At 41.9% G+C, this 24,555-nt stretch overlaps 2 protein-coding genes and 1 long non-coding RNA gene across 12 annotated transcripts in view; 2 read left to right on the forward strand and 1 right to left on the reverse strand.

Moving 5' to 3' along the window:
* The window catches only part of ALKBH8 (alkB homolog 8, tRNA methyltransferase), a 45,566-nt gene extending 34,776 nt beyond the window's left edge, over positions 1–10,790 (forward strand). For 5 of the 9 annotated variants that reach the window (XM_086881953.1, XM_086881952.1, XM_023920180.2 and 2 more), the window contains 3 exons: positions 618–883; positions 8,687–8,836; positions 10,025–10,790. In XM_086881953.1, coding sequence (XP_086738079.1) covers positions 618–883; positions 8,687–8,836; positions 10,025–10,591 — 983 coding nt within the window. In that variant the 3' untranslated portion in view covers positions 10,592–10,790. The remainder of the gene's footprint in view (positions 1–617; positions 884–8,686; positions 8,837–10,024) is intronic. The other 4 variants (XM_086881956.1, XM_086881954.1, XM_086881957.1 and 1 more) reach the window with 1 other exon arrangement.
* A 6,538-nt stretch (positions 10,791–17,328) lies between these two features.
* Positions 17,329–24,294, reverse strand: LOC147654251 (uncharacterized). Its single transcript, XR_015284785.1, has 2 exons — positions 21,501–24,294; positions 17,329–18,514 (listed from the first exon to the last, which is right to left on the reverse strand). It is a non-coding gene; the product is annotated as an uncharacterized LOC147654251 (long non-coding RNA).
* Positions 24,213–24,555, forward strand: part of CWF19L2 (CWF19 like cell cycle control factor 2) — a 60,175-nt gene continuing 59,832 nt past the window's right edge. The window contains exon 1 of one of the 2 annotated variants that reach the window (XM_086881948.1): positions 24,213–24,399. In XM_086881948.1, the coding sequence (XP_086738074.1) occupies positions 24,334–24,399 (66 nt within the window). In that variant the 5' untranslated portion in view covers positions 24,213–24,333. The remainder of the gene's footprint in view (positions 24,400–24,555) is intronic. The other variant, XM_086881949.1, reaches the window with a different exon arrangement.

The raw sequence follows: 24,555 nt of genomic DNA on the forward strand, positions 1-24,555 counted from the left end.
TTGCTCTAGAGCCAGGCAAGTAATCTGGAGTCTTTTGTTTCATTGGCATTTAAAGTGCTTAATAATGCAACAAAATAGAAATAACTACTATTCAAGTTTTTTCCTCAGTTTTGATTGTTTGTTTGCTGGTTTTTTTTGAGAGGGCCTGTAATTTTGAGAAAGTAGGTACATTAGCAAAGGAGAAGCAGTCATATCTGCTGTGACAGAGCCATGCAAAGTGCCTTGGGGCAGTAGAGATAATAATAGACAGGTGGCTCTATAATTACATGGAACTGAAGTCCATTTATGCCCTTAGAATAGAATTTCAGAGGCTGAATTGTAATGATGTGCTCTTTGGCATTGGGGGCACTATCTCAGTTTTGAGAACATAAACATCATTAACATGGCAGATTAATGATCACTACAAACAGCCTCTGGTACATGTGGACTGGTTACTTATTTTCAGGTCATCAAACACTTCTGTAGTTTGACCTGCATTTCAGTTTTTAAAAGGTAAAAGAGGAATGAAGCATTTTTTGCATTTTAATATTTCACTTTTAATTTAATTTTACTAAGTAAGCTTAATCAATGAGGAATTGCTTAAAAAAATAATATTTTGTTTCTGTTGCTGTATCTAGTTTACCCATCTGTCTGTGACAGCCAGAAAGGACAGCAGAGACCAGCGCAACCTTCATTTCCCCAGGATGAGAGGGAGGCCTCAAAGCTGGAAGAAGAATATGTACACAAGGTGTATGAGGAGATTGCCACACACTTCAGCAGTACCAGGCATAGCCCATGGCCCCGAATCGTAGAGTTTCTCAGGTCCCTGCCAACAGGTTCAATAGTGGCTGATATTGGTTGTGGTAATGGGAAGTACCTTGGCATCAATGAGGATTTGTACATGGTAAGTAGTAGCTACTGTCATTTGGTTTTGCTGATTCTGGTGTTTATTCTGTTGTGCACTTGTAGCATGCTGGAGGTTCAGGTTGGCATTAGAAGAATGCTGAGAACAGAAAGCTATTTCCTGATCCAAGATCAATTACTAATTGTCTTAAGTTTCCACGTGTATTCATTACGTGCATTACCTTTTTCTTTTTTCCAAAGCCACTTCTACTTTTTAATTCAAAATACATTAAGAAAAATAGTAATGGGTGAAGCAGATTGGAAAATAGTAATGAATGGTTTAGCCTTTTTTGTCATTGTTGTTGAATAAATTTATTAAATGGTTAGGCAATTAGAAAGCTTGCAACAAAATTTTCATTTGTTTGGTGGGTGGGTGAAATCTCCATGGGAAACACTATTTTTCATGACCTCTTCAGTTCCCAGTGGCCTGGTGACACATCTCGTTTGTGAATGTTATCATGTTTGTCTGTCCCACCTCTGGCCCGGTGCACAGGCTCAGTAAATATGGCAACATAAAATTCACAGGGAGATCTCAATTTTAGTACAGATTTCTGGCCTTTCACTCCCTTTTCTTCACTTTTAGACAGTTTTGATGTAATTCCTGCTCATTTTCTCTCTTTTCACTTTCACACAGTCTGTACTTGATCTGGTTTTTTACTTCTCTCCCTTTTTATCAGGGAGAGATGAAGTGTATGTGTGTGTGTGTATATATATACATATAGATAGATAGTGTATATATATATAGATGAAATATGAACCAAGAGATAGCTTTCATTGCAAATTTTAAAAGACCTTTTTTTGGGAAATAAAAGAGTCAAAAGAAATCTTAGAGAAGTGTGTGTTATGGTATCTGCTCTCTCCTGTTCCAGGATTGTCTGATTCTTTCACCTGTTTGTCCTGTGAAACACTCTGAAATGCATCAGACTTGAAAACTTCTGTGTAGGGCAAAGCATTAATTATTGATAATAAAACTTGGAGTTGTTTGTCTGTTTCAGGAGTTTCTGTTCTGTTACTTAAATTCAGCTAAAAATGATAAGTTGTTATTTATAATGCTGTTTGTGTTAGTAAAATTATCTTCCTTATTGTTGTTATAGGCTTGATCAACATCAACCAATTAATAAGTAGGCATCTTCATGCCTGACCACTGTTGCCTAATTATTAATTTCAGTATATTTCAGTGCTTTAGTCTTTCAGTCCTGACTCCTACAAGAAAAATCAAACCTAACTAGAGAGGAGAAACATTTATCAGGGTATCATGAAGGTCAGCTGGTCCTAGAATGGATATGGTAAATTGCAGTTGTGGAAGTTTGTGGTAGACTTTCAAAGTGAAATTAATGCAAGATCCTGTGTTCAGAAATTTCCAGCACCAGCCTGTTTTCTGGAGTCCACAGTTAACCAACTAAGGAAAGGAATGATCTTACATTGGCTGGCAGTCAAAGGAAAGCCAGCTCCTCTCCTCTGTTGCTTTAGGGGTTACCTAATTTCATAGGTATCTGCAGGAGAAATAAAAAACATGAAAAATAACAGTGAAAGGGAGGAAACTATTAAAGAAGCAGTTGAAACAGTTGAAAAACAAAATCTGGGAATTGCTTCATTCAGTTGGCCTCCCTTGACATTTTATTTTCCACTGATGATGACTAGTGGTTCTTAGATGGAGATAGACTCTAGACTTTGCATTTGGTTGTTTTCATCTACAAGTCAACACAGAGCCTCAGGAGGATGGATTTGACTCCTTTTTTCTACCAGATTTATTTTTCTGTAGCAGCCAAAGTGTGGTTAAAGAAAACCCTGTGTATATTGTGTTTACAGGTGTTTTTAAACATTTGACAAGGTAGAAGTGCTGATAATTCCATCTGCCATGGTTTAGTCATGGAACTGAGGGTGAGGAATTACAGAATGTTTTATGTATTAGGTGCATTCTTGGGCTAAAGGGAGTGCTCTCTAGATGCAGGACATCACTTTTCTCCCTCATTTATTCCTCTTTAGTTGGAGGCATAAAATCCAGGCATAAACTTAGTAAATTCTACGTCTCTTTTTTCTCTCCAGTGTAATGGAGCCCTTAACCCACGTCCTGTTGGGAAAGTAGCACTAAAGCAGTGCTGTGAAATTAGGAGTTGTGTAGGGATTGGGTAAAGCACTGTTGGCACAGCTCTGTAGCTTGGGGTGTTTTGACTCAGAAGTACTGAAAACCTGAGGCAAGCATTTCCTGAAGGCAAGCAATATGCTTTACAGGTCGCTGTGCACTTTTATGCTTTAAATAACAATGCTAATGGTAGATGACTGGTAAGGTACATCAAGGTCTTGATGGTTTTAATCTTCAGGTACTGTCTGAAAATGTCTCCACTGTGCTTCAGTTTCTCTGGATGATTACATGTGGCCTCAGCTACTTGGGTATCCTGTGTGACAACAAAATGCACGAGTCCATCTGTACTCAGCAGTGCTGTCATGGCTGCATTATTCTGACACAGTGAGAGAGCAGCAATTCCATGGCAAACAAATTCAGATTAAGGAAATGGAATCCACGTCTGATGCAGCTAGCATAAAGGCTGGAGAAAGGTTGAATTTAACAGAGTTTCAGATCACATTTTCTACCTTGCCCACCTTGTTACTGTTTAAATGAATGCAAGAAAGAGACACTGTTTTAGTGTTGTTTTTCACAATTCTCTCACCACCCAATCTCATTTGGGGGAAGTATTTTAACAAATTTTATTTAGAATTTAATTTTCATATCATTATGAATTTAATATTCATACCTGTAAGCAGAGCTTTTCTTTTTATGGAAGAATGTGTTTCAGCCTTAGCCATTCCCCCGATTACCACAAGGGTTTTATTGATGTTATTGCAATGATCTCATTAACTTCTATGCACTTCTGCTTTGTCTCCTTGTTCCCAGCGTTCAGGTAGGTGTGGTGATGTATAAGTCTCTGCAGGAATGTTCAGAATCCTCACAGAGCTACAGCATGAATGAAAAGTCATTGACATCTTTCAAATTTGTGGTTTACATTTTTAATTGAACTGATAAATTGGTGGGAAATTCAGTGGCAAATAACTGAAACTGCCATAGGATAGATACATTTTCTTTTTGTATAAAGAAATTACTCTACTTGGCAGAGTGCTGATGATAGCAAAAAAAAATGTGGCAACAGAGGAGTCAAAATGATTTGCTTTAATACAGACTTCTGTATTCCTCTTGTGTGTGTCATTCAGGGGTAACTGGTAGCACAGTTTATATTTCACAATTCTTTGTAAGACCCGCTTTTGCTCTGAGATTTGCACCTCTGTTTTCTGCATTACTGTCCCAAACTGTGATCTACTAGAATTATATAAAATTTTGATTTTTCCCCGGTGTGTGGGGAGGAGAGAGAGTGAATGTTTACTGTGGTATGGTTGCTTAAATTTGGGTGGGTTTTAGTTGCACTGGGTTTGTATGGATTGGGAATAGATTCCCCTCCCAAGGACTTTTTAGTAATGGGTAAAATAGGAGGGACAAAACCAATTAGTAAAGGTACACCTGGAATGAGTTCACCCTGTCTTAGCAACTGAAGGGTGAGACAGATGAACCTTTCCTGCCCTTTTCTCTCTCTTATTCCTAGTGAGTAGGAGTCATTAAATGGGTGAGAGATCTGCAAAGAGAGCTCAGAAGGAACTGGGCAAGAGCAGCACAAAACTAGAATGAAAGCTGAATTGCTCAACTTGGTCCTCTTTCTTTGTCACTGAGAAATGAACTCCAGGTCCTAGGCATAGCACTTTGCTTTCACAGATACTCTGACTATATGTAATGCAAACCAAAACACTGCATGAAAGGAATGCCGAAAGCCTGACTTGGATGAATTGTTTGCTGGAATGTAATTTGGTTTCTTGAGCTTCTCATGCTGTTAGTTATAGCTGAGGCATTTCTCTGGAGAGCGACATAATTCCATTCAGTGGTTGGATTTCAGAATTAGATGTGGTTTTGTTCATCACTTCGTAATGTGCTGAATAAATCAGGTTCCCAGATACTTAAATGAACTAAGTCTACCAGGCTGAGTTAGTTATAATGAGATAATGTAGAAAGAAAACACATAGTTGTGGGTAACCTCAATCTGTCTTTACCTATCTTTTTTTCAGTGTGCAAGAGGGTTTATCTTTTGTAGATTTGCAGCATTATTACAAAGCAAGCTATTTATTAGTGTCTTTTGCCCCCTAATTATCTATACCAAACCACTGCATTAAATAGATTTTATAAAATCTGCTTTAGCTACTCCTTGGTGTAAAGGTGGAAGTGAAGGTGCATGGGAACATGAAGGAGCAGAATAACTGCCTATGTTATCCATTTCCAGGAAGTCAGTATAGAGCTGCTGCAAACTGACAAGTCACAGGTGCTATATTTGTTTCTCCCTCCCTTCTCCTCTTTTATCTTGGCCTTTTTTTAAATTTTTTTTTGAGACGTTGATTGTCTAAAGGTTTGCATTATCCAGTGTGGTATGCCAGAATGATGACATACCTTTGCCCCTTTCCTGAGTTTTGTGTTTGTTGGGGTTCTAGTTAGAGTTACAGGCCTCCATACTAATACAGATTTCCTGTCTTAAAGTAAGAGCTGGATGCAGTTAATATTTATCCTTATACACTGAAAATCAGTGCCTGAAATCCAAGTGGATTTCAGTCGCAGTACCTGTCAGTGGCCACTCTTGAGCTCCTGTGAGCCATTGTTTACATCACAAAAGGTGGTGAAGAGACGGGTGGAGGTACTTTCCAAAAAGGCAGGGATGTGGGAAAGGATGTCTGGAGCAAAATCTGAGAAGCCTGAGAAGCCAGCCTCCTTTATGGGAAAAGTGTGGAGCAACTTGCTGAGAGGTGGACTTGCTGGGGTAGGCGCAAGTGAACTATCAGCCATGCTATTTGAGATATATATGAGAAATTGTGGAGTCTGAGCAAGGAATTTTATTCGGAAAGCTAAGGTATAAGAAATGGTTGAGAAGAATCATAGATAATAAGAAATAGAAAGCCTAAAAACATACACATGCAGCTTGACTCACCAAGAAATGTACTAGATTCTTTTGGGTTTAGACACCAGACTAAAAGTATTTATCTGCCTTTCTCCACTCTTCTAGAAGAGATGCCAGCAAAGACAATAAATATCCTGTCCTGAGCAGCAAAAATAGAGATATGAACTGGCAAAAATGAAAGCTTTTCAGCTATATTTTGAGATTTGTTTTAAATGTTTTGATTATATATTTAATTACAGAGAGAGAAACATGTTCTCAATTAAAACAGTCCTTTCATCACATCAAAACTTCTTCTGCATGCTTTAGAATTTAAAAATCAGTTAGTAACGGAATTGGGAGAAGTTGAGTTTGGGATCTCTGCCCCTTACTGTAAATGTTTTCTGTACTCATAAAAACCACAGATAGGCTAATTTTCCAGCTGTAAGCTGCTGTTACACCATTAAACTTACCTGCTTTTTGCTATCTTATTGTTTTCTAAGTGACTGAAATGAATGTATTTTGGTTTTCAATGAATGTATGTCTCTTGCAAGTTAGAAAATGCAGGAATGTGGTGATTATAATTATTTTGAAATATCACCTAGCGATAATTCTAGTAAGGATGCTAAAGTTGCCTAGCTTCAGCACCAGGCATCTGTGGTGACTCCCTGTGTTCACCATTTATGCATATATGCATAGCACCTATTGTCATGTTTACATTTAAAACCACAATAAGTTTTAGCGTAATATACCTATTTTAGAGCAGCTGTGTGTTTGAAGTGTTCTGTTTCAAGATCTCCATTTTCACTGTGAAACTGTCTTTTTGCTTTGGATGTACATTTGCTTTAGAAAGTATGTCAATACAGGTAAACCTGACTTCATAATATTTGATATAATTCAGATGCAAATGAGGACTTTGCAATCTGGCACTCATGCCTTTGTTCTCATTCCCAGTTCACTGGATTTCATAAATGTATGTTGTAGTCTTTTCCAAGGTCATTCTGGGAACAGGGGATTGTGTTCCATTATCCAGCCCATCTTCACTCTAGATGTGGAGGGCCAAAATAATTCTTTCTGGGAAAGCATACCGTCAGTGGAAGCTGCAAGTGTTCTTCTTCCTCCTTCTGCCAGCAGTGAATTTGGTCCTTTGAGTTCTGTTATTAAGTACTGCAAGCCAATGTCTCAATTGCAGAAGTAGTTAAAGATACTGGTAATGAGGTGTGCAATCACTAACATGCAGGTTGTCAGAGTAATTTAAAGACACTTCAGTTGGCTGCCAGTGTAAAATGATGGGGATTTGTTTGCATTCAAGTAAACAAGTGTTTCCTTTTTTTATTCATAAACAACACAATTCACTCAGTGCTTTAGTAAATGTGAGAGACCAAGGAATGAATGTGAAGAAAGCAATTAACCAAGTTAGGGGGATTGATCTTTTCAGGTCTGTTTCTTGCTAATTGGCAGGATAACATGTACATATTCATAGTTTTTGTGGAGGATTATCCTGTATTGTCAGGTTGGCATTTTCACAGCTGTTTCATTTACTTTCGATCAAAAGTCAGGGACCTGAGCAGAAGACAGCTCACTGGTGAGCTTTCAGGAAATAAGACAGGAACAGAATTCTGGTTTTCTTCAAAACTGTGGTGGTAGGCTGAAAGATAAAAAGGATTTAAACAGCTAAAATGAAAAAATATATTGGAAAATAAATATATTTTCATTAATCTTTGCAAAAGAGAGTTTTAATTTTAGTGGTACCGTTGTCTCTTCTCAGTTGATTAAGCAGGGCCAGTTATTTGCTATTCTTCTTGCATCAGAGACGGTTTAGCATTCTTTCCATGTCAAATTCAATAAACACTGTCAACAGTAATTATTTAGGATTCTGAACCTGTTCTCTGCTATTTACTTGTTGCTGGTCATTGGAAACAAATAAATTTATTGTTCTCCTACATGCCAGGTTTGATATACAACCTGGTAGCAGGGTGGTGCATGCCTCACTATTTCTTTCAGAAGGTGTCTTGGTCAATTTAGATTTATTGTTTTTATGCAAGCATGTAAAAAACACTACTAGATGATGATTTTTCAAAGATGGTAGGTTTTGTTTTACTGCCTTTGATGTGGACTGGGCAGGTGTAGCAGGCTGACCACTGGGTTTAAAAGGGGAAAAATATTAATGTTTTATGAGATATTCTGAAAATGTCATAGAGTTCACTTCACTGAACTGTCCACATCCTTGGAAAATTATGTTGAGCCTAAATTTTTTGTGGATTGTGATACTGAGGGGTAAGAGAAAAGCATCTGAGCACTTCCTCACACCGAAATGACAAAACCTGGGTGATGAGTGAAGCTGTATGCCTTACTTTAGTGATGCCACCAAAGTCACTGGATAATTGTTGACACTTGTAGATCAGCTTTTGTGAGTTCAGTGTTTGGGTACTTCAAATGTTGTCAAGTTACAAATGGCAGTTGAAATGAAAAGAAAATACTCAGGTTAGGTCACCTCTCATTTTGCTCATTTCAAGACACCTTGAAAAAATTTTGAAGAAAAGTTAGGTTGAAACATGGTCTGTCTTAAGCTGGTTTAAAATCAGGGTGCTATAATGAGCTGTCTAATATCCGGTCTTTTATCTTTGTTTTAAGTCAGCATCAGGCTTGTTTTCTTTTTGTCTATACCTGGGAACTATATACTCTTCTTAAGGCTATTTTCTCACACTTGTTTTAATTTTAAACTGTGTTCCCTCAGTAGGAGATTGTGATGACTCTATTACTGTAAGCATCAAATGAAAGTCATATTCCAGTCTTGTAATTATCCTCTCATGAAAAGCTTAATGAAACATTTTCTCTTCTAGGTTGGCTGTGATCGCAGCAAAAACCTGGTGGATATTTGTGGAGAAAAACATTTCCAGGCATTTGCCTGTGATGCCCTGTCAGTGCCAATCCGCAGTGGCTCTTGTGACGCCTGCATCTCTATTGCTGTAATCCACCACTTCTCAACAGCAGTAAGTCAGCTCTCTCTCTGCTCCACTGTACTGCTGGATTGCTGTGCAGAGCTGCTAATACTACAATACAAGCGAAAACAAAATGGAAAGAAATCCAAGGTTTGCATTTGGTGTAAGCAGTTGTCAGAGCAGAGTTAAGCTGTTGTGCTACTGCTGCTTCTTAGACTTTCTCTTCAGATTCTCCTTCTGCTTCTCAGATGCCCTTGGTCCCCTGAAGCTTTGGTCCTATGTTTAGGTTTCATTTTTGTGTGCTTGTAATTAATGACACTGGAGAAGGAGCTGCTGATTTGGGAGTCAAGAAATATATTGTTTCCCGGCTCAGATCTTAAACTCTTGGGCAGATCTTGTGATTTTGGGTTTTTTAATCTGTGCATTGGTTGTCCATCTCCAAGAAAAAGGGAGACTACTCACCAGTTTGCTGTATCTCTGGGCTGAGCAAGGTTCTCCTGGCAGAAACTGTGCCATGGTAACAAGTTTCTAGATCATCTTAGAGGGGCCCCACAGATTTTTCCATACCAGAAATGCAGTGAATGTTTCCAAATCCAGTAAAAAAAGTAGAAGGAGTTTGGTTTTAGAGAAGGCTGACATATCTTCACTTTATGCCATCAGAGGACCTGTGTTTAAACTCTAAGTCTGAGCCCTTCAATGGCAAACTTAGCCTGTGCATCATCAGGTGTGGTAGATTTGATCTGGGATTGTAAATACTGAATCACCTTCTTGAAAAGGTGTCTGCCTTTTCCAGGGAGGCTGATATGTCCAAGAAGTCCTACTCAGCACAAAACTGTTTTTAAATGGAAGGAGAATAGTAGAATCATTGAGGCTGGAAAAGACCTTTAAGATCATTAAGTCTCTCTGTTAACCCAGCACTGCCAAGTTCACCACTAAACAATGTCCCTGAGTGCCACATCTACAGGTCCTTTAAATACCTCGAGGGATGGTGAATCCACTACTGCCCTGGACAGTCTATTCCAGTGCTTGACATATGAAGGATGTCTCAATGAAGAAACTGTGTTTAGGAAAGTGTCTTGGCTTGTACACACTGATGGGCTGTACTATGAATGAAAATAAATAGTGGGGGAAAACACCTTCAAGTTTTATTGTATCTTGGGTAAGGAGAGATTGCTGCCATTCCATTTTCCTGACTTCTTGTTTATGTACTAGCTTCACGCTTTTGCTTTTCCTTTCTAGGAGCGGAGACTGGCTGCTATCCGGGAATTAGCTCGGCTTCTAAGACCTGGTGGAACAGCACTCATTTATGTCTGGGCAATGGAACAAGAATACAAAAACCAGAAGTCTAAATACCTTAAGGATAAGAATGGTAGTAAAAACAAAAGCAAGGAAATGAATACTGGAACAGCCCAGAGACCACTTAGTGGTCAAGCGCCTGACAACAGCAGCCAAGACTCAGCATGGTCTGACCAGCACCTTAATGACTTGAAGGATGAAAGCTGTGGTGCCAAGCCAGTAACAGACTTCAGACTGCCTGTTCACACTAACAGAACCTGCTTTCACTCTCAAGATTTGCTGGTTCCCTGGCACCTGAAAGGTGGTACTAAAAAGGAGGGAAGTGTTAATACAGAGTTGGTTTCAGGTGGCTCCAAGGAATCGCAAGAACTCAGCCCTGTTTTCCACCGCTATTACCATGTGTTCTCTGAAGGGGAACTGGAAGCCGTGTGCAGATCCCTGGATTGTGTGAAGGTGCAGAAGAGTTACTATGATCAAGGAAACTGGTGTGTGATTCTAGAGAAATTGTAGCCTGTGATGCTTCTTCTACTATGTGTAGATAGTATTTTCTTTGTTTTTTATAGTGAAAGGTATTTTTGAAAGGTATTTTAATGCAGACTGTAGCTCTTTCCTCTTTAAAATAACAGAATAAAGATTGTATATTGAGTTAATAACAGTGGCTAGCACTGTGTGCATATGTTAACAGAATAAAGGCCAAACTCAGCTACTACCTCTGCAGTGTTTGCTTTACTTCTCTGAATTACAGTGAAGAGGATTAAGTGGGAAAATAGTGCCCATGCAAATCACTAAGGCCAGTGTTAAGCTTTTGAAGACAAAGGGCCTGGTTCTCCCTTCTCTTACACCATTTAATATTGATGTAGCTGCAGTGCTTTCCCTGCAGTCCACAGCTAATTGGAATGGAGCTCTGGGCAGAAAAGGCAGAGCTGCATGTTGTGCAAAATTGTGGATCAGGGAGGAGGGAGTGAATGGCATATGAAGCAGTTAAGCTGAATAGTCAGATTGTTGCCTCTGGTTTGGTCTTGCCTAGTTTGGTGTCCATGAGGGGTGACAGATCTCTTTCAGTTTGGAATTTAGTCTCTTTGTTGTGGTAATAATGATTTCCTCAAAGGGAACTGGAAAGTTAGTGCGGATACCACAGATGTTTTTCTCATCCTTAACTATCAAATACCCACAATTCATGCCTTCCATCCCCAAATTCCTGTAGCTCTTCACTGTAGTGTTGTGTGAAAGCTCCTGTATGGTGTGAGTTCCAGCCCAGCTGGAACAGCCAGACCAGCTCTGCTACACACCTGCATTCCTACGAGTGTGTGTCTCTGTAGCGCCAGGACTTGTGGGGGTGGGGGACCCTGAGAATCCCCCAGGGGGAAAAAAGGGAAAAACATTAAAGTGAAGGCAATATTGATGCAGATTTTCTGCTGGGCACTTTCAATCCCTTAATGTTAGCAGGGGAGCAAGTTTTATTTAATGCACTTCAGAAGAGCGAAGGACTGGAGTAGAGGGGAACTGATGCTGGTCTGGCTTACGCAGCCAGCTGTTTGGCTGTGGCCTACAAGGACTAGTGCAATTTATTTGATACAACTCTTGTGCTACCAAAGGAGTGTGATACCTGGAATGCATTTCTGGATCTAAAATAATGGGCTGACTTTTGCAGGGTGAATGGCTATTGGTGCCTCTGGAAATGAGTGCTCCTAAGCTATGCTGTCGTTACCTGTTATATGGATTGATCACCTGTAGTTGTAGCAAGATCTATGGTATTGGCAGGTTGTGCTGCTGTAAATAATGGCATATAAACTGAGGTGCCCGTAAATTGTGGGGGTCTTGAGGACAGCTTGGCCTACTCCTGCCTGCCTCCCATGTGCAGGTTAAAGGCTGCTGTGCTGGCAGCCTGCTCACAGTCACCATTTCTCCTAGGCTCCCATCTTGTAATGGAGAAAATCCGAGGGGAACGAGAGCAGTAACAGCGGAGCTTGCTGCCACCACAATTTACCTGGCCTGTGCTCTGCTTGCTGTCTGCTTGCTGTCTTTGTCTTCCAAAGAGCCCTTGGGAAAGACATTCTCATTCCTCAACTACACATGCTGTCCGTGTAGCAGCAGCCTTGTCATAACTGATTTCTTTCCTTTGGACAACAAAGGAAGCATGTCTAGCAGTGAGCCCTCTTGGGCATGTTCAGGGGCTGATTTGCACACAATTAATATCACATAGCTGGAAACATGTCTTGCATCAAGGCTGAGCTGGCTTCAGTAGTGGGATGCAGCGTTTGGGTGCTGGAACTCACCCCTTTCCTGGCTGGACTGTGTGACCAGAGCTAGCGTGAACAGCTCCAGGGTGCAGTGCTACACAAAGTCGGGGTGTCACTGGTGAGAAAGGGCAGGGACAGCCTCTGCTGGGTGTCTGTGCAGTGACTTAACTCACTAAACTGGGCTCCCTATTATTTCTGATTATGTGGATTGCATTCATGTAGAACAAAGCAGGAGGACACATCTCTGAAGCTCTGTGTCTGCATGGCCCTGTGTTTGCTGGTGCCTGAGCAGCTGCTGTTGGGTTTGTGCATTGTCTGTAGCTGCATTTTCTTTAAGAATATATGGTTTTCTGGTAAGGAACAATTACTGCTTGAATGTCCTTCTGAAGTGCTGCCATATCATGACCTTGTGTGACAAATTAGGAATCAGGTCTGCAGTTGTGCTCAATTATTCAGTGTACTCTTGTTCTGACTGAGGATAGCTCAGAGGTGCTGCCTCCAAATTCACTGCTGTCTTTGACACAGGGTTAAGCAGTGTTCTAACCTGGGGCTCAAATGCATCAAGCCTGAATAATTTAATGTGGACTTTATGAAACACAGATCTGTTTTTTGCAGGCCCTGTGGCTCCTGTAGAGCTTTCCTGCTTTCCCTTTGTTTCCCTGGCAGAGGCAGCATTAGGCAGTGTTTGGTGTCACATTTAGCATTTCTTGCCTTCCAGGTTGACTAACATCATGTTTTGACTACCATATGTATGAATAGGTCAGACTCCCTCTCACCAGGTCTGCAGTGAAGCACCTGGGATGTCTGAGAGAAGAGTTAGATTTTATTGTCAGTCTTTTGGATGCCATCAGTCTTCCTGCAAGCTATTCCTTTCAGCTGAGTCACAGCAACTTTTTTGATCCATTTCATGCTTGCTCAGAGCAGAAAGCATCACTCTAACTGTCCTAGGCAGCCCGATGGTGCTGAGTTCCAGTGGGTTCTGGTTCTAGAAGGAGGTTCTGGCATGGGGAACACCAGCTTGGGCAACACTGCTTGGACAGGCACTCTGGGTTGAACATGCAATACAGAATTCCTTACCAAAGGAGCTTCTCCTGGCACTTCTGAGGGCTGTGAGCCAGAGGACGGTCCCAACAGCACACCATCTCTTCAAAGACAGTAGAAAAGTTTAAAGTACTCTGACATCCTCTGAGGCCTGGAAATGTTACTAAATATTTCTTTGGCTAAAGGCAGAGTCTTCAGATGCTCAAAGAGGAGTCAAGTGGTGGAGAAAATGACAAGGGAGGAGAGTAGATGTTAACAAAATGTATTGCAGAGGTGTACAACACAGAATTACATGCCACCACAGCTGTCCTCTGCAGTACTCACTTGCCCCTTTTTACCTCCTGGAAGTGGTAATGAGATGGAACTCTTTAAGGTCAACAGTTGGGTTTAAATGTTACAGGATTCTTGGTGCACTGATTTTCATAGTAATTATGTTCCCTTTTTGGCCTTATTGAAATACAAATGTGCTTAAATGGTTATTCATTTGCAGTCTAGAGGAGAAAGGGAAAGCAAAGCTCCATGTGACTATGACCTGTGCTGTGAATGCCAGTGCCTCTCCTATGGATGTCCCAGTCATCATCCAAGCACCTCAATGCACCCAGGACTAGGGAGGTGGGAATTTCTACTCTGGCCCAGATGTGACCCTGTTTAGCTCTGGGCACACACTGGCAAACATCTGGTGGTGTGACCAGAAGTGGGTGTGTTGGGGGTCACTGTCCCCCTTGTTCCCAGCCTCCCATTCCAGAGACCACCAAGCCACCCCCCCACGTCAGGTGTCCCGACCCTGCACTGAGCAGATCTGTACCATGTGTTGCACTGTCCTGCCCTGACAAAACAAGGGCTTCAGAGCATCCCTGGGCCTAAAAGCAAAGGACATGCTAAGGTGATTTCTTGTTTCGGGGCAGGCAAAAAATGAAACCTGCAAAACATGGAGGACTTCTGTTAACTCCATAGACTTTAATGAAAGGCTCATGGATTGGGATAACGTCAGGGAAAGATCACTCTCCAATTACCATCATGGGCCAGAGTAGAAAAAAAGTAAAACTAAATCTTAAAAACACCTTCCCCCCACCCAACCCTTCTTCCCAGTCTTAATTTTATTTCTGATCCTCTAACTCCTCCTTGCAGTGACACAGAGAGATGGAGAATGGGGATTAGGGTCACTTCATCACACGGTGTTTCTGCAGCTCCTTCTTGTTCTCATACCAAGATTAGGAATCTTTTTCCTCTCACAGAAGCATTATGAATATGAAACTTCTAATTCATGTAAGTACAAATACGGGTGTCGGATATTCTCTGTATAAAGTGAACATCAATGAGCACGTTTGGGGAACAGTGTGCCAAAAATAAATGTCATGCAGCTGTCACTGCATACAGCAAATGTTCTGAGTTTTGCAGACTATTCCCCTAACAGTACTAGGTGGATGGGGAGCTTTCCCAAACACTTAAATTATGAGAGATTTAGAGTGATAACATTTTCCATACATTCCAAAATTTTCATGTTTACCAGAATTTAAAAAAAAAATTAATTTCAGAATTCCAGTTCTGTTACACCTGTAAACATCACAGAAACACTTTGCACTTGCAAAGTAAAAATTACAAAGATTTGGCTAGGAATACCAAAGAAGATTCATAGCCACTGGCTCCAGTGTGCTCTGTTTTGTGTATTCTCCTTGCTGCCACAATTAAGGATTTTTTTTGTCGTTATCACTTGCTGTGTGTCACTATGATTTTCTATAATTTATTGTGGAGAAAAGAGGAAAAGACATTTCATTCATTATTTCAAATCTGTTTTGGGTGTGTTAATGTGCTTTATATGAAATGGTTATACTGACAACATCAGCATTTGGACCCTAATTTATAATGAAAATAACTTGCTCTGCCTTAACTAGTATATGCCCTCTTGGGGCAGAATCAGAATTGCATTGCTTTGTCTAAACTGTCTGAAAGACCATGCCTGCCACCTCAAATGGCTGCAAATGAAGCATTTTCTTTCTCTCACCTGCCTCCTTCACAGACATTTGCTCTGGAGATGCTTGTTGAATTTTCTTTCTCTCACCTGCCTCCTCAACAGACATTTGCTCTGGAGATGCTTGTTGAATGCAGACAGATTGTTCCTGTACCTGATGGTGTTCTCATCCACAAATTTCTCAGCCAAGCTACCTCACTGAACTGTAAAAAAACCTGGTGTTGAAGTCTACAACTAAGGTCAACAGCAAGACCCTGGATTGTTTTCATCTGGATGACATAATTGTGTACAGTATTCTTGTCATATTTTCACTTGAGCAAGCCACCACTGGTGTGCAAATACTGTAAAATTCTCAGAAGCTACCAGTATTTTAAGCTATTTTAAAGGTATTCTTGTTTGAATTGGATCAGGGTCATGGAGAGAGGGTTCTGACATGAAACTCTTCTCTACCCTAAGCAGATTATAACCTAGGTCATAACCTAAGCAGGTTATGCTTATGCTTTACCATTACAAAACAGCAACCCAATGACAGTAGTACTTTTTCCTTTGATTTTACAGATAAAGCAGTGGCAGGAAATTTCCAATTCAAAAGCAAATAAGGTGGAGAGATATGTCAGTGCAATATCAGTAATTAATTTTCTCCCTGCAATGCAGCAATGCTCTGTGTTATTACTTGAACATGATGACAAACTTACTTTTGTTAAGAAATTAATGCCCTTTATATGAAAAAAACTAAAAAGAAAACCAATCTTTGATCATGACAAGCAACTATATATCTATATTAGCTGTGTCTTTGTCTTATATTCCTACTGAAATTTAATTAAGAGGAAAACTATTGAACCAAAGCACAAGACAGTAGAATAAATTAATGTGAAATATATATTTTTATAAATGATTTTGTGCTTCTTCATGTGATGTCTTATTTAGACTCTAGATCAAAACTGAAACTGTGATTCCAAGGCCTAGAGAGAGTTTAGAAATTACTAACAATAGTAGTTGATACTGTGTTGCTGAGTCATCCTGTCTCCTCAGATAGTTCATCTTTGATGCCTTGTGCAGAGCAGAAGACGAAGCACCACGTTTCTCATCACATTCAGCTGCTCAGACACAGTCCTTAATGTTAGGCTCCTCATACACTTGGATGAATTCAAAGCATAAAATTGCAACTAGGAAACTGCTAAAGCACCCATCTCAGGGAGCAGAGTCCTTTACAATATGCTGCAGCTCTCTGGCAAAAATTCAAGTTACAATTGGGCAATATCTGAAGCTCTGTTAGAACAATTACAGTGAATCCCACGTTCCTGCTATTAGAAGGAAAATCCTGCCTCCACTTCCAATTTCAAAGCTCCCCAGCTTTTCACACTGCCTTATTCTTCTAGTTAAACATGGCAAGGATAAGAAACAGAGAAGAGGTTGTTCATTCTTTTTTTTTTTTTATTTTATTTGCCTCTTGCTTAGTTTCCAGAAGTGATTTGCACAGTACGTAATCTTTACACATTCTCCTGTCGTCTCTATTAACACAAATCTGCTGGTTTTTTCCCTTTCTTCCTGTGTAAATCAATTTTTTGTGCACAGCATCCCTTTCTGAGGACTTGTTTGTATGTGCCATCCATCTTTTCACCTTTCTTTATGTACTTATTTCCTCTCTGGTTCATGGCCCCTGAATTCTCACTCACATTACATTTCCTAATTTGCCAATACAGAAATAACTCCTTGACTCATAAGTAATGACATGCTTGTGAGTCCTTGAAAATACCAATACTTTATATTTCCCATTCAAATCCTCTCCTCAGTTTATTTATCTCTGGGCCTATTATAGGCATCTCAGGCTGGGAAATTCTGACATAAAGCCCTTTAGTAAGTAGCCCATCTGGTAATTAGCCTGATGCTGGTTTTAATTTATCATAAGAACCAGTCCCTAGCAGTTTCCACATGACCCTTCTGTTAAGGGGTTATGCCCTTCAAGAGAACTTGGTTTCTTTGAGGAATGCTTCCTATTTTATTTTTTTTTAATTGCCATTGTAATGATTTCTGCTGCCTGTACTCACTTTGCATCTCACTTTCCTCACTCTTCATCCCATATTCTGAGGAAGGTTCAGAGGGTGTTTTATTTAGAATTCATCAGTGCCTCTCACCAACCTACCACAATGAGAGGATATATTTCCTCTGGCCCAACACTTGAGTATTGAGAATACACTAAAAAAAAATTAAAAAAATGTTTATTTATTGTGAATTCTTCTTGAGTCTCAGGCTTTCTTTGGTATCAGGCTGTATGTGACAGCTGATGTAAATTAGAAGGTGTTCTTGAGTAAAAACCATTTGCACCAATTCCTTTTAATGAAGAAATGCTGATTGTGGAGATGTAGTTTATCTGCATGCTTTGAATTAGAGGAATCACTGAGATTAATCTCTTTCTGTTGATATCTTGCAAATAAAATAAACACAATTGTGCAATCTGGTGCTGTTCTCATTCTCTCATTTCTTTTACAAAACCTGAAAGACATGGAACCCGCTTGCAGGCCACAGCTAGATTTATCACTCCAAGATCCCTGGCAGGAGGTTTGTTAGGATGGCCAGAGTTCTTGCCTCACCTTTGTTCTTTCCAGATAATCCTCTCAATTGAGTCAATCCACTTTTTCAGACTGACATGTCAAGTAGTCTTCTGGGAGAACAGGCAGGAGGAAACATAGGGTCATAAATCACTTCTTTCCCATCTTCCCTGTATAAAAAGCACTTGGCTTTACAAGGTATAAAGACTTCATAATAGGACGTTATTCCTGTGTGACCAATCCCTTGCTGAATCCACCCTCTTGGCAAGACACACTGCAGGGATGTGTTTTTATCTTGCCTGTGCCTGCAGCTCCCCAAAATGCTTCTGAGAAGAGGCAGGGTGAGGGCTTGAAATCATGGGGAAATATTAAATGGAACTTGACTATGGGACTCCCATTCTAAAACTTCTAGGACAAAAGAGCCCAAAAAGCACACTAAAAGAAATCCAGTGACCTCCCACTTATGGTCTCTTTTCCAGCTCAGTGGTATCCAGCATGGTGGCATATGCTTGAAGATATGCTTGCTTAGTGTAGCTTGTGTGTTAGCATCAACAGGGGCCTGGAGGGCCTTTGTGCTTCAAAATGAGGTGAGTGGCAAGACAAGCTGGTAGTGTCACAGCTGTCAGAGGGTTTCCTGTCAAGAACGGTGACAAAGACAGTGACTTGGGATGTCAGGCATATTACTCAGTATTTACAGCTATTTCTGGGTCAAGGGCTAAGACAAGAATTGGATATGAAATTGCCCTTTCCTCTAAACACAGTAGTATAACACAAAGGAAAATGAAAAGCAATTCCAGGAATTGTGGGGTGAAAATTTGAGAGGAGTAAATTGTTCAAGTTGCTGCTGAAAGAGACATTTATGAACACTCTCTGTGGCAGTCAAATTCTCTGTGCAATTATTGTCACAGTGCTGTAGTGCCTTGGAGCCCTTTCCATGGAGCAAAACCTCACTGGTCCTCAACAGTTTTTTTCCCATGAGTGTTCACCTTTTTGTAAGAAAAAGACATGCTCCCAACTTTTTTATTCTCTGTATTGCAGTGAAAAGGAGGAGACTCTCCTGCAATACTCCATGTCTACACTCCAGCTGGAATGGAGCTCCCTTCAGTTTGCTGTGTGCTGCCCGTGTGAGCGTGCATTGAACTGAGCTACAGCACTGCAGGAGAAAAGGATAAGGACAGCCCCAAGGTCTTAGAACCAGGCAAAGGCTGTGGTTACTCTCTACAGTGTCTCCAATATCAGTTTAAGGTATTGCTGCTCTTGCAACAAATGGGCTGATACAACTGTGTGGGACTATGCTAGAACATGGCCTCTGGAGCTGGCCTGCCTTTAGGAACCAAAAATATGCTTTAATCTCACTTAAAACCCAAACCAACCCATTGCACTGCATTGAAACTCTGTCTAAGAGTATTTTAGTTACTATTACACTGCTCTGATGATAGGGACTGACAAATGAAAGCACCAGGGCTTTAATCCCTTGCCCCAGCCAGGTGATCTTGAGTCAGTATTTGTGTCTCACTTTCGAAGTAGCTGATCTGAAGCTTCCTGACATGTGCAGCTCTGGAGCTCTCCAAGATGAGCAGGCACCAGAAGATGTAGTCATTTCTCCCCCAAAGGTGTGTTACCGGTGTCAGCAAATCATGGACAGGACAAGTGTTACCCCTGCTGTGAGTTTCCTGTCTGATAAAAATGTTTTCAACTTCTCAAAAGAAATAAAGCCAAACAAATAAAGCATGTAAAAGCTTCCCAATAAATTAACTGGATGAGCTATTTCACATGTGTAACAGCTACCTCGCAAAACATTTATTAGTAGAATAATAGAATCATTTAGGTTGGACAAGACCTATAATCTAAGACCATCAAGTCCAACCACCAGCCCAGAACTGCCAAGTTGTCACTAGAGAATTTCCCAGATGAAGGATTCACTTCATTACAGTCATGAAACTTGGGTGAGGAGAGGGAAAATAAATGGATGTTTCTAAACCTCATCCCCCTGGTGTGCTGAACTACGGCTGAAATTATCATCTCTTTCCTAAGAAGCTGAGGAAATTAACAAAATAACTATTGCTCAGGGGCAGACAACTCGCAATTTGCTGTTGAATATGGAACAATGAGTGAATCATTGTTCGATCCACCACAGCCTCCTCATTTGTTCTCATTGCAAGCTGAGCTCTCCTTTCCAAGCGAGGCTGTCAGGAGCCTCAATGTCACTGGGGCTCTTTTGTTGCTGCCAGGAGCATTCTTCTTGATGGACAGTAGAAAATCGTCTGGTTTTTCACTTCAGGTGCTCACTGCACAATTGAGGCACTCACAGCACAATTCAGGCAAGAGCAACTAATAACACAGGCATTGCTGCTGCATTGATTTTTGGGTGAGGTGTTCCATCATTTTATGGCACTGAATTTAGACACAGTTGCTTTAATTTTCTCCTGAGTAAACATAATGAAATTTCTATGAAAGAAGCACGCTTTTCCCTGTAATTGCATCATTCTTTGTTTGTCTGGGTTTTTTTCTGCTGCAATTTCTCCAAGGAATGACATTTTCATTTCTGAGACAAGACAATGAAAATTCCCATCTGAGTCTAAGTAATCCCTCAGAAATGAATGTAAAGGAGTGCTCGATAGTTCAAATGGCAACTGAAAACGAGGTGGTGTTAAAAATGAACAGAATAAGAATTAACTGAAACTAAGTACATTTTGACTGGGGTGTGTCCCCTTTCTGTCCTCTTACCAGCATCTTACTGGATATTGTTTTTCTTTAGTATGGGAACTTCATATTGTGTTGTTGAGGTAAGAAATTCTCTCCAGAATAATGGTGGAAAAAGATTTTGTATTCTCAGGAAAAAAGAACCTCTTTTCCCTTAGTGAAACCTTGCCTCTTGTTTAAAGAAAACTGCACAGGATCACACTGAGTGGAGAAGATTTTTTTTTTAACCTTTTTGAAATAAAAATAAAACATCAAGCTGAGAGTTGAAGGCAAGAAGTGAAAGAAGCATGAAGGTTTGTAACACAGATCAGTTGAAGAGTCACCAGTTTCTTTCAGAGAAATTGTAAAATGGGCCATTAAATGAAAAATAATACTTCTCTAGGAAAGGTCAGTTCCTCCCTGAAGGGGTTCATCAAAAATCAGTATCTCCAAGGCATTACTGTTTTATTAGCCTGTTTAATTTTGGCACAGAGAATGAGACAACTGAACAGAGGTGCCCAGCCAACCATTAAAAGTGATATACCAAGAAGTAGCTCTCTAGGCTCACTGAAGATTTCTGAGTATGTGAGGAGATCTCAGACATACTAATATCTTGAAAGAAATAAGGCTGAACTTTAATATTTACCTGATTCCTTTAAGAAAATACTTTTTTTGAACAAGAAGAGGAAATGAAACTAAATTATGTCACCATTTCCCCAATGGCTGACTTCAAAATTAAAGGCAGCTCTCAGAAATAACTTTCTAGGTTTTACTGTTCTTCAGTTTTTGAGATTCTAGAGTGTATGAGACATCATAATTTCTTTCCTAAAACCAGGAATATTAGAAAATGGTTTTAAATTCAAATTTAATTTAATTTAATGACATGACATGGAGGGTTACAGATATTAAGAATAGCACCTAACACTGCAAGAGCTCACCTCGTGCTTTGAATCCTCTTCTTCATCTTTAACTTTCTGCTGTAGAAAATACATTCCCTGTTCTCACTCCCAAATTGTCCACATCTGTCACTATTCACGCTATGCCACAGGTTCCAGACTTGCTGTTCTCATTTTCAAATGCTTCCTAAACTGATTCAGTCACAAATAGTTGGCTCAGCTCACGGACTATCAATTTTCTGTTTAGATTTAATACAAATCTATTAAGCCCATATGCCTGGCTGTGTGCTGAGTGAGTTAGAGAGCACCCGCTTGAGATACTCTGCTGGCTGCCTGGAACAAGTGGTAGCACTGGGATGGAAAGAAACCGATTTTTTGGTGAGAAGAGCACATCACAATCAGAGAACAGGCTTTTCTTAATGGGGTAAACATGCTCTTTTCTTGCTTCTCCTCTCTCAAGCAGTGTACTTTGTTCCATATAGCCAAGGACTGAAAGTAGCATTAGTCAATCCTGCTGGAACATCTTCTGTATCCATCTGTTTGCCCTGTAAATGGCTCCCTGAAGAGGTTCACATGCTGCTTTTCCAAATGGTGCCTATGAAAGTCTATCAGTTACCATTCTACACCTAGTGGTGATCTACAACAGGTTTTTCTTGCGATGCTGTTAACTGTCAGCATAAATTGAACAAATATGCAAATTCAATTTACACATTTAATACCACCATGGAGATGATAATTAAATTACTGTTATCACTTTGAAAGCATACTGTCCCATGCAAATTGCTAACAAATTACCCAAGCTCTTCACTCAGACCCTGGCCTAAAGAACTCTATTTCTTGGCTGCTGTGGACACTTTTGGTGTCAGGCACATTACTAATGCCCTGATCTCATCCCAAAGAAATTAGGTCCCAGATGAACATTTGCTTCACCAGAGGCATAGAAGCCCTGTCAAGTACTCTTGGCCAACTGCAACTTTCAAGTGCTTGAACACACTTATTTTTGAATTTCCCTCTGCTCACCCAGGTACATTCTGAGCAGCTGGCACCCTGACATTGCAGAGGTCACAGTCTAGCATGGATGAACTGAACTGGCTGCTAACGGGCTAGAAAGTGTCTGGAAGATCACCTGGAGGTGTTCACGGCAATGGGGAGCACTGGGCACTGCATGGCACTGGAACCTGTGAGCATCTTGGGCCATGTTCCCTTGTTTGCTCTCATTAATGCTGGTCCAGACAAGCAGGCCAGAGCCTGTGTAAGGGAATTCAGCCTGGTTGTAGGGATGAGCCTGGATGTCAGTATCCCATTGCTGAGGATTACATTTAGGGCTCTGTGTGCAGCTGCAGGCTGAGCACTAGAAAGAAGCCTCAGCCTGAGGCAAGAGATCGTGAAACTGGCAAAGGGCACAGAGACATGTGGTGCCAGCCAGGTGCCCAGACACTCAGGGACATGGAAGGAGCCAAGGGTTCCAGACATGACTCTGCTTGGACTGTGCTTCTGAGGGTATAAGAGCACTGAGGTTTGGGGTCACTCCTTGAAGGCACCCAGCTCAAACTGTTATTTTGTTGTGGTACCATGATTAAATGATTTTAAGGACTGAGACATCTGAGATTTTGCTACAGGAAACCTGAGGTTGAGGTGGTATGGAAACCTTGTCTGACTATGGGGTGTGTAGCTGCCAGGGACAGCTCAGGTGGTGTGAGTGTGAGTGCTGGAGAATCTTTTGGATGGTTGGGCAGGTACGTTTTCTTAATGCCCATTGCAGGACTGTGTGGTCCTGTTGGTCAAGCAGCACAGGGCTCCAGTAAGCTGCTGGGCCATGACATGGCATTTGCTGTGACCTCCACTTGTGAGGCTGGTTAGCTCTGAGCAAGGTGTGAGGAACCCACCTGGGTGTGTGGGATGGAGCAACCCTGGATATATGGACAGACTGGGGGATGAGATGCAGGAGAGCAGCGCTGCACAAAGGGACCTGGGGGTCCTGGCTGGCAGAAGGTTGAACATGAGGCAGCAGTGCCCTGGCAGCCAGGAGGGCCAACCCTGTCCTGGGGGGCATCAGGCACAGCATCACAGCCGGGCAAGGGAGGGGATTGTCCTGCTCTGCTCTGGGCTGGGGAGGCCTCACCTCAGTGCTGGGGGCAGTTCTGAGTGCTAAAATTTAAGACAGACACAAAGCTGTTAGAGAGTGCCCAAAGGAGGGCAATGAAGATGGTGAAGGGACTGGAGAAGCTCTGTGAGGAATGGCTGAGGTCACTTGATCAGTTCAGCCTGGAGGAGACTGAGGGGAGACCTCAATGCAGTCTGCAGCTTCCTTGTGAGGGGAAGAGGGGCAAGCACTGATCTCTGTGGTGAGCAGTGACAGGACCCCTAGGAACAGCCTGAAGTTGTGTCAGGGGAGGTTTAGGTTGGGCATTAGGAAAAGGTTCTTCACCCAGAGGGTGTTTGGGCACTGGAACAGGCTCCCCAGGGAAGTGGTCACTGCACCAGCCTGGCAGAGTTCAAGAAGCATTTAGACGCTGCCCTCAAGCACATGGTGTGATTCTTGGGGGTGCTCTTACGCGGAAGTTGGACTCGATGATCCTACACAACTCAGGATACTCTATGATTCCATAACCCTGTCATGAGCCGAGCGCGTCGCGACGGACGCCGGCGAGAGCAGAGGGGCTGAGGGGCCCGGCACCAGAACCCGGTCCCGGGAGGTCCCCGCTGTGCCCCGTGGCCGCCTGTCCCCGCTGTCCCCGCCATCCTGCCGTGTCCCGCAGCCCCGTCGGGAGGTGCCACAGCCACCCCGCCCCGCCATTGCCGGGGCCGCTATTCACGACAGTGTCGCGGCGGTGCTGCCGTACGGGCGCTGCGCGGCTTCCGGCGGGCTGTGCGGATGGCGTCCGGGCCGGAGGGCGAGCGGAGCCGGCGGCAGCGGGAGCGGGAGGCGCTGCTGGCGCAGGTGGGGTGACCGGCCCGGCCCAGCCTTGCCCCGGGGCTGCTCAGCACCCCCAGCTGCCCAGGCTTGGCGCTGGGTGCTGCGCGGGGTCTGTGCGCTCCCGAAGGCTGCCCTGGCCGCGGCAGCCGGAGGAGGGGACGCCGTGGGGTGAGCCCCTTC

The sequence above is a fragment of the Cyanistes caeruleus genome, chromosome 3, assembly GCF_971803275.1.
Source record: "Cyanistes caeruleus chromosome 3, bCyaCae1.hap1.1, whole genome shotgun sequence".
Lineage (NCBI taxonomy): Eukaryota > Metazoa > Chordata > Aves > Passeriformes > Paridae > Cyanistes > Cyanistes caeruleus.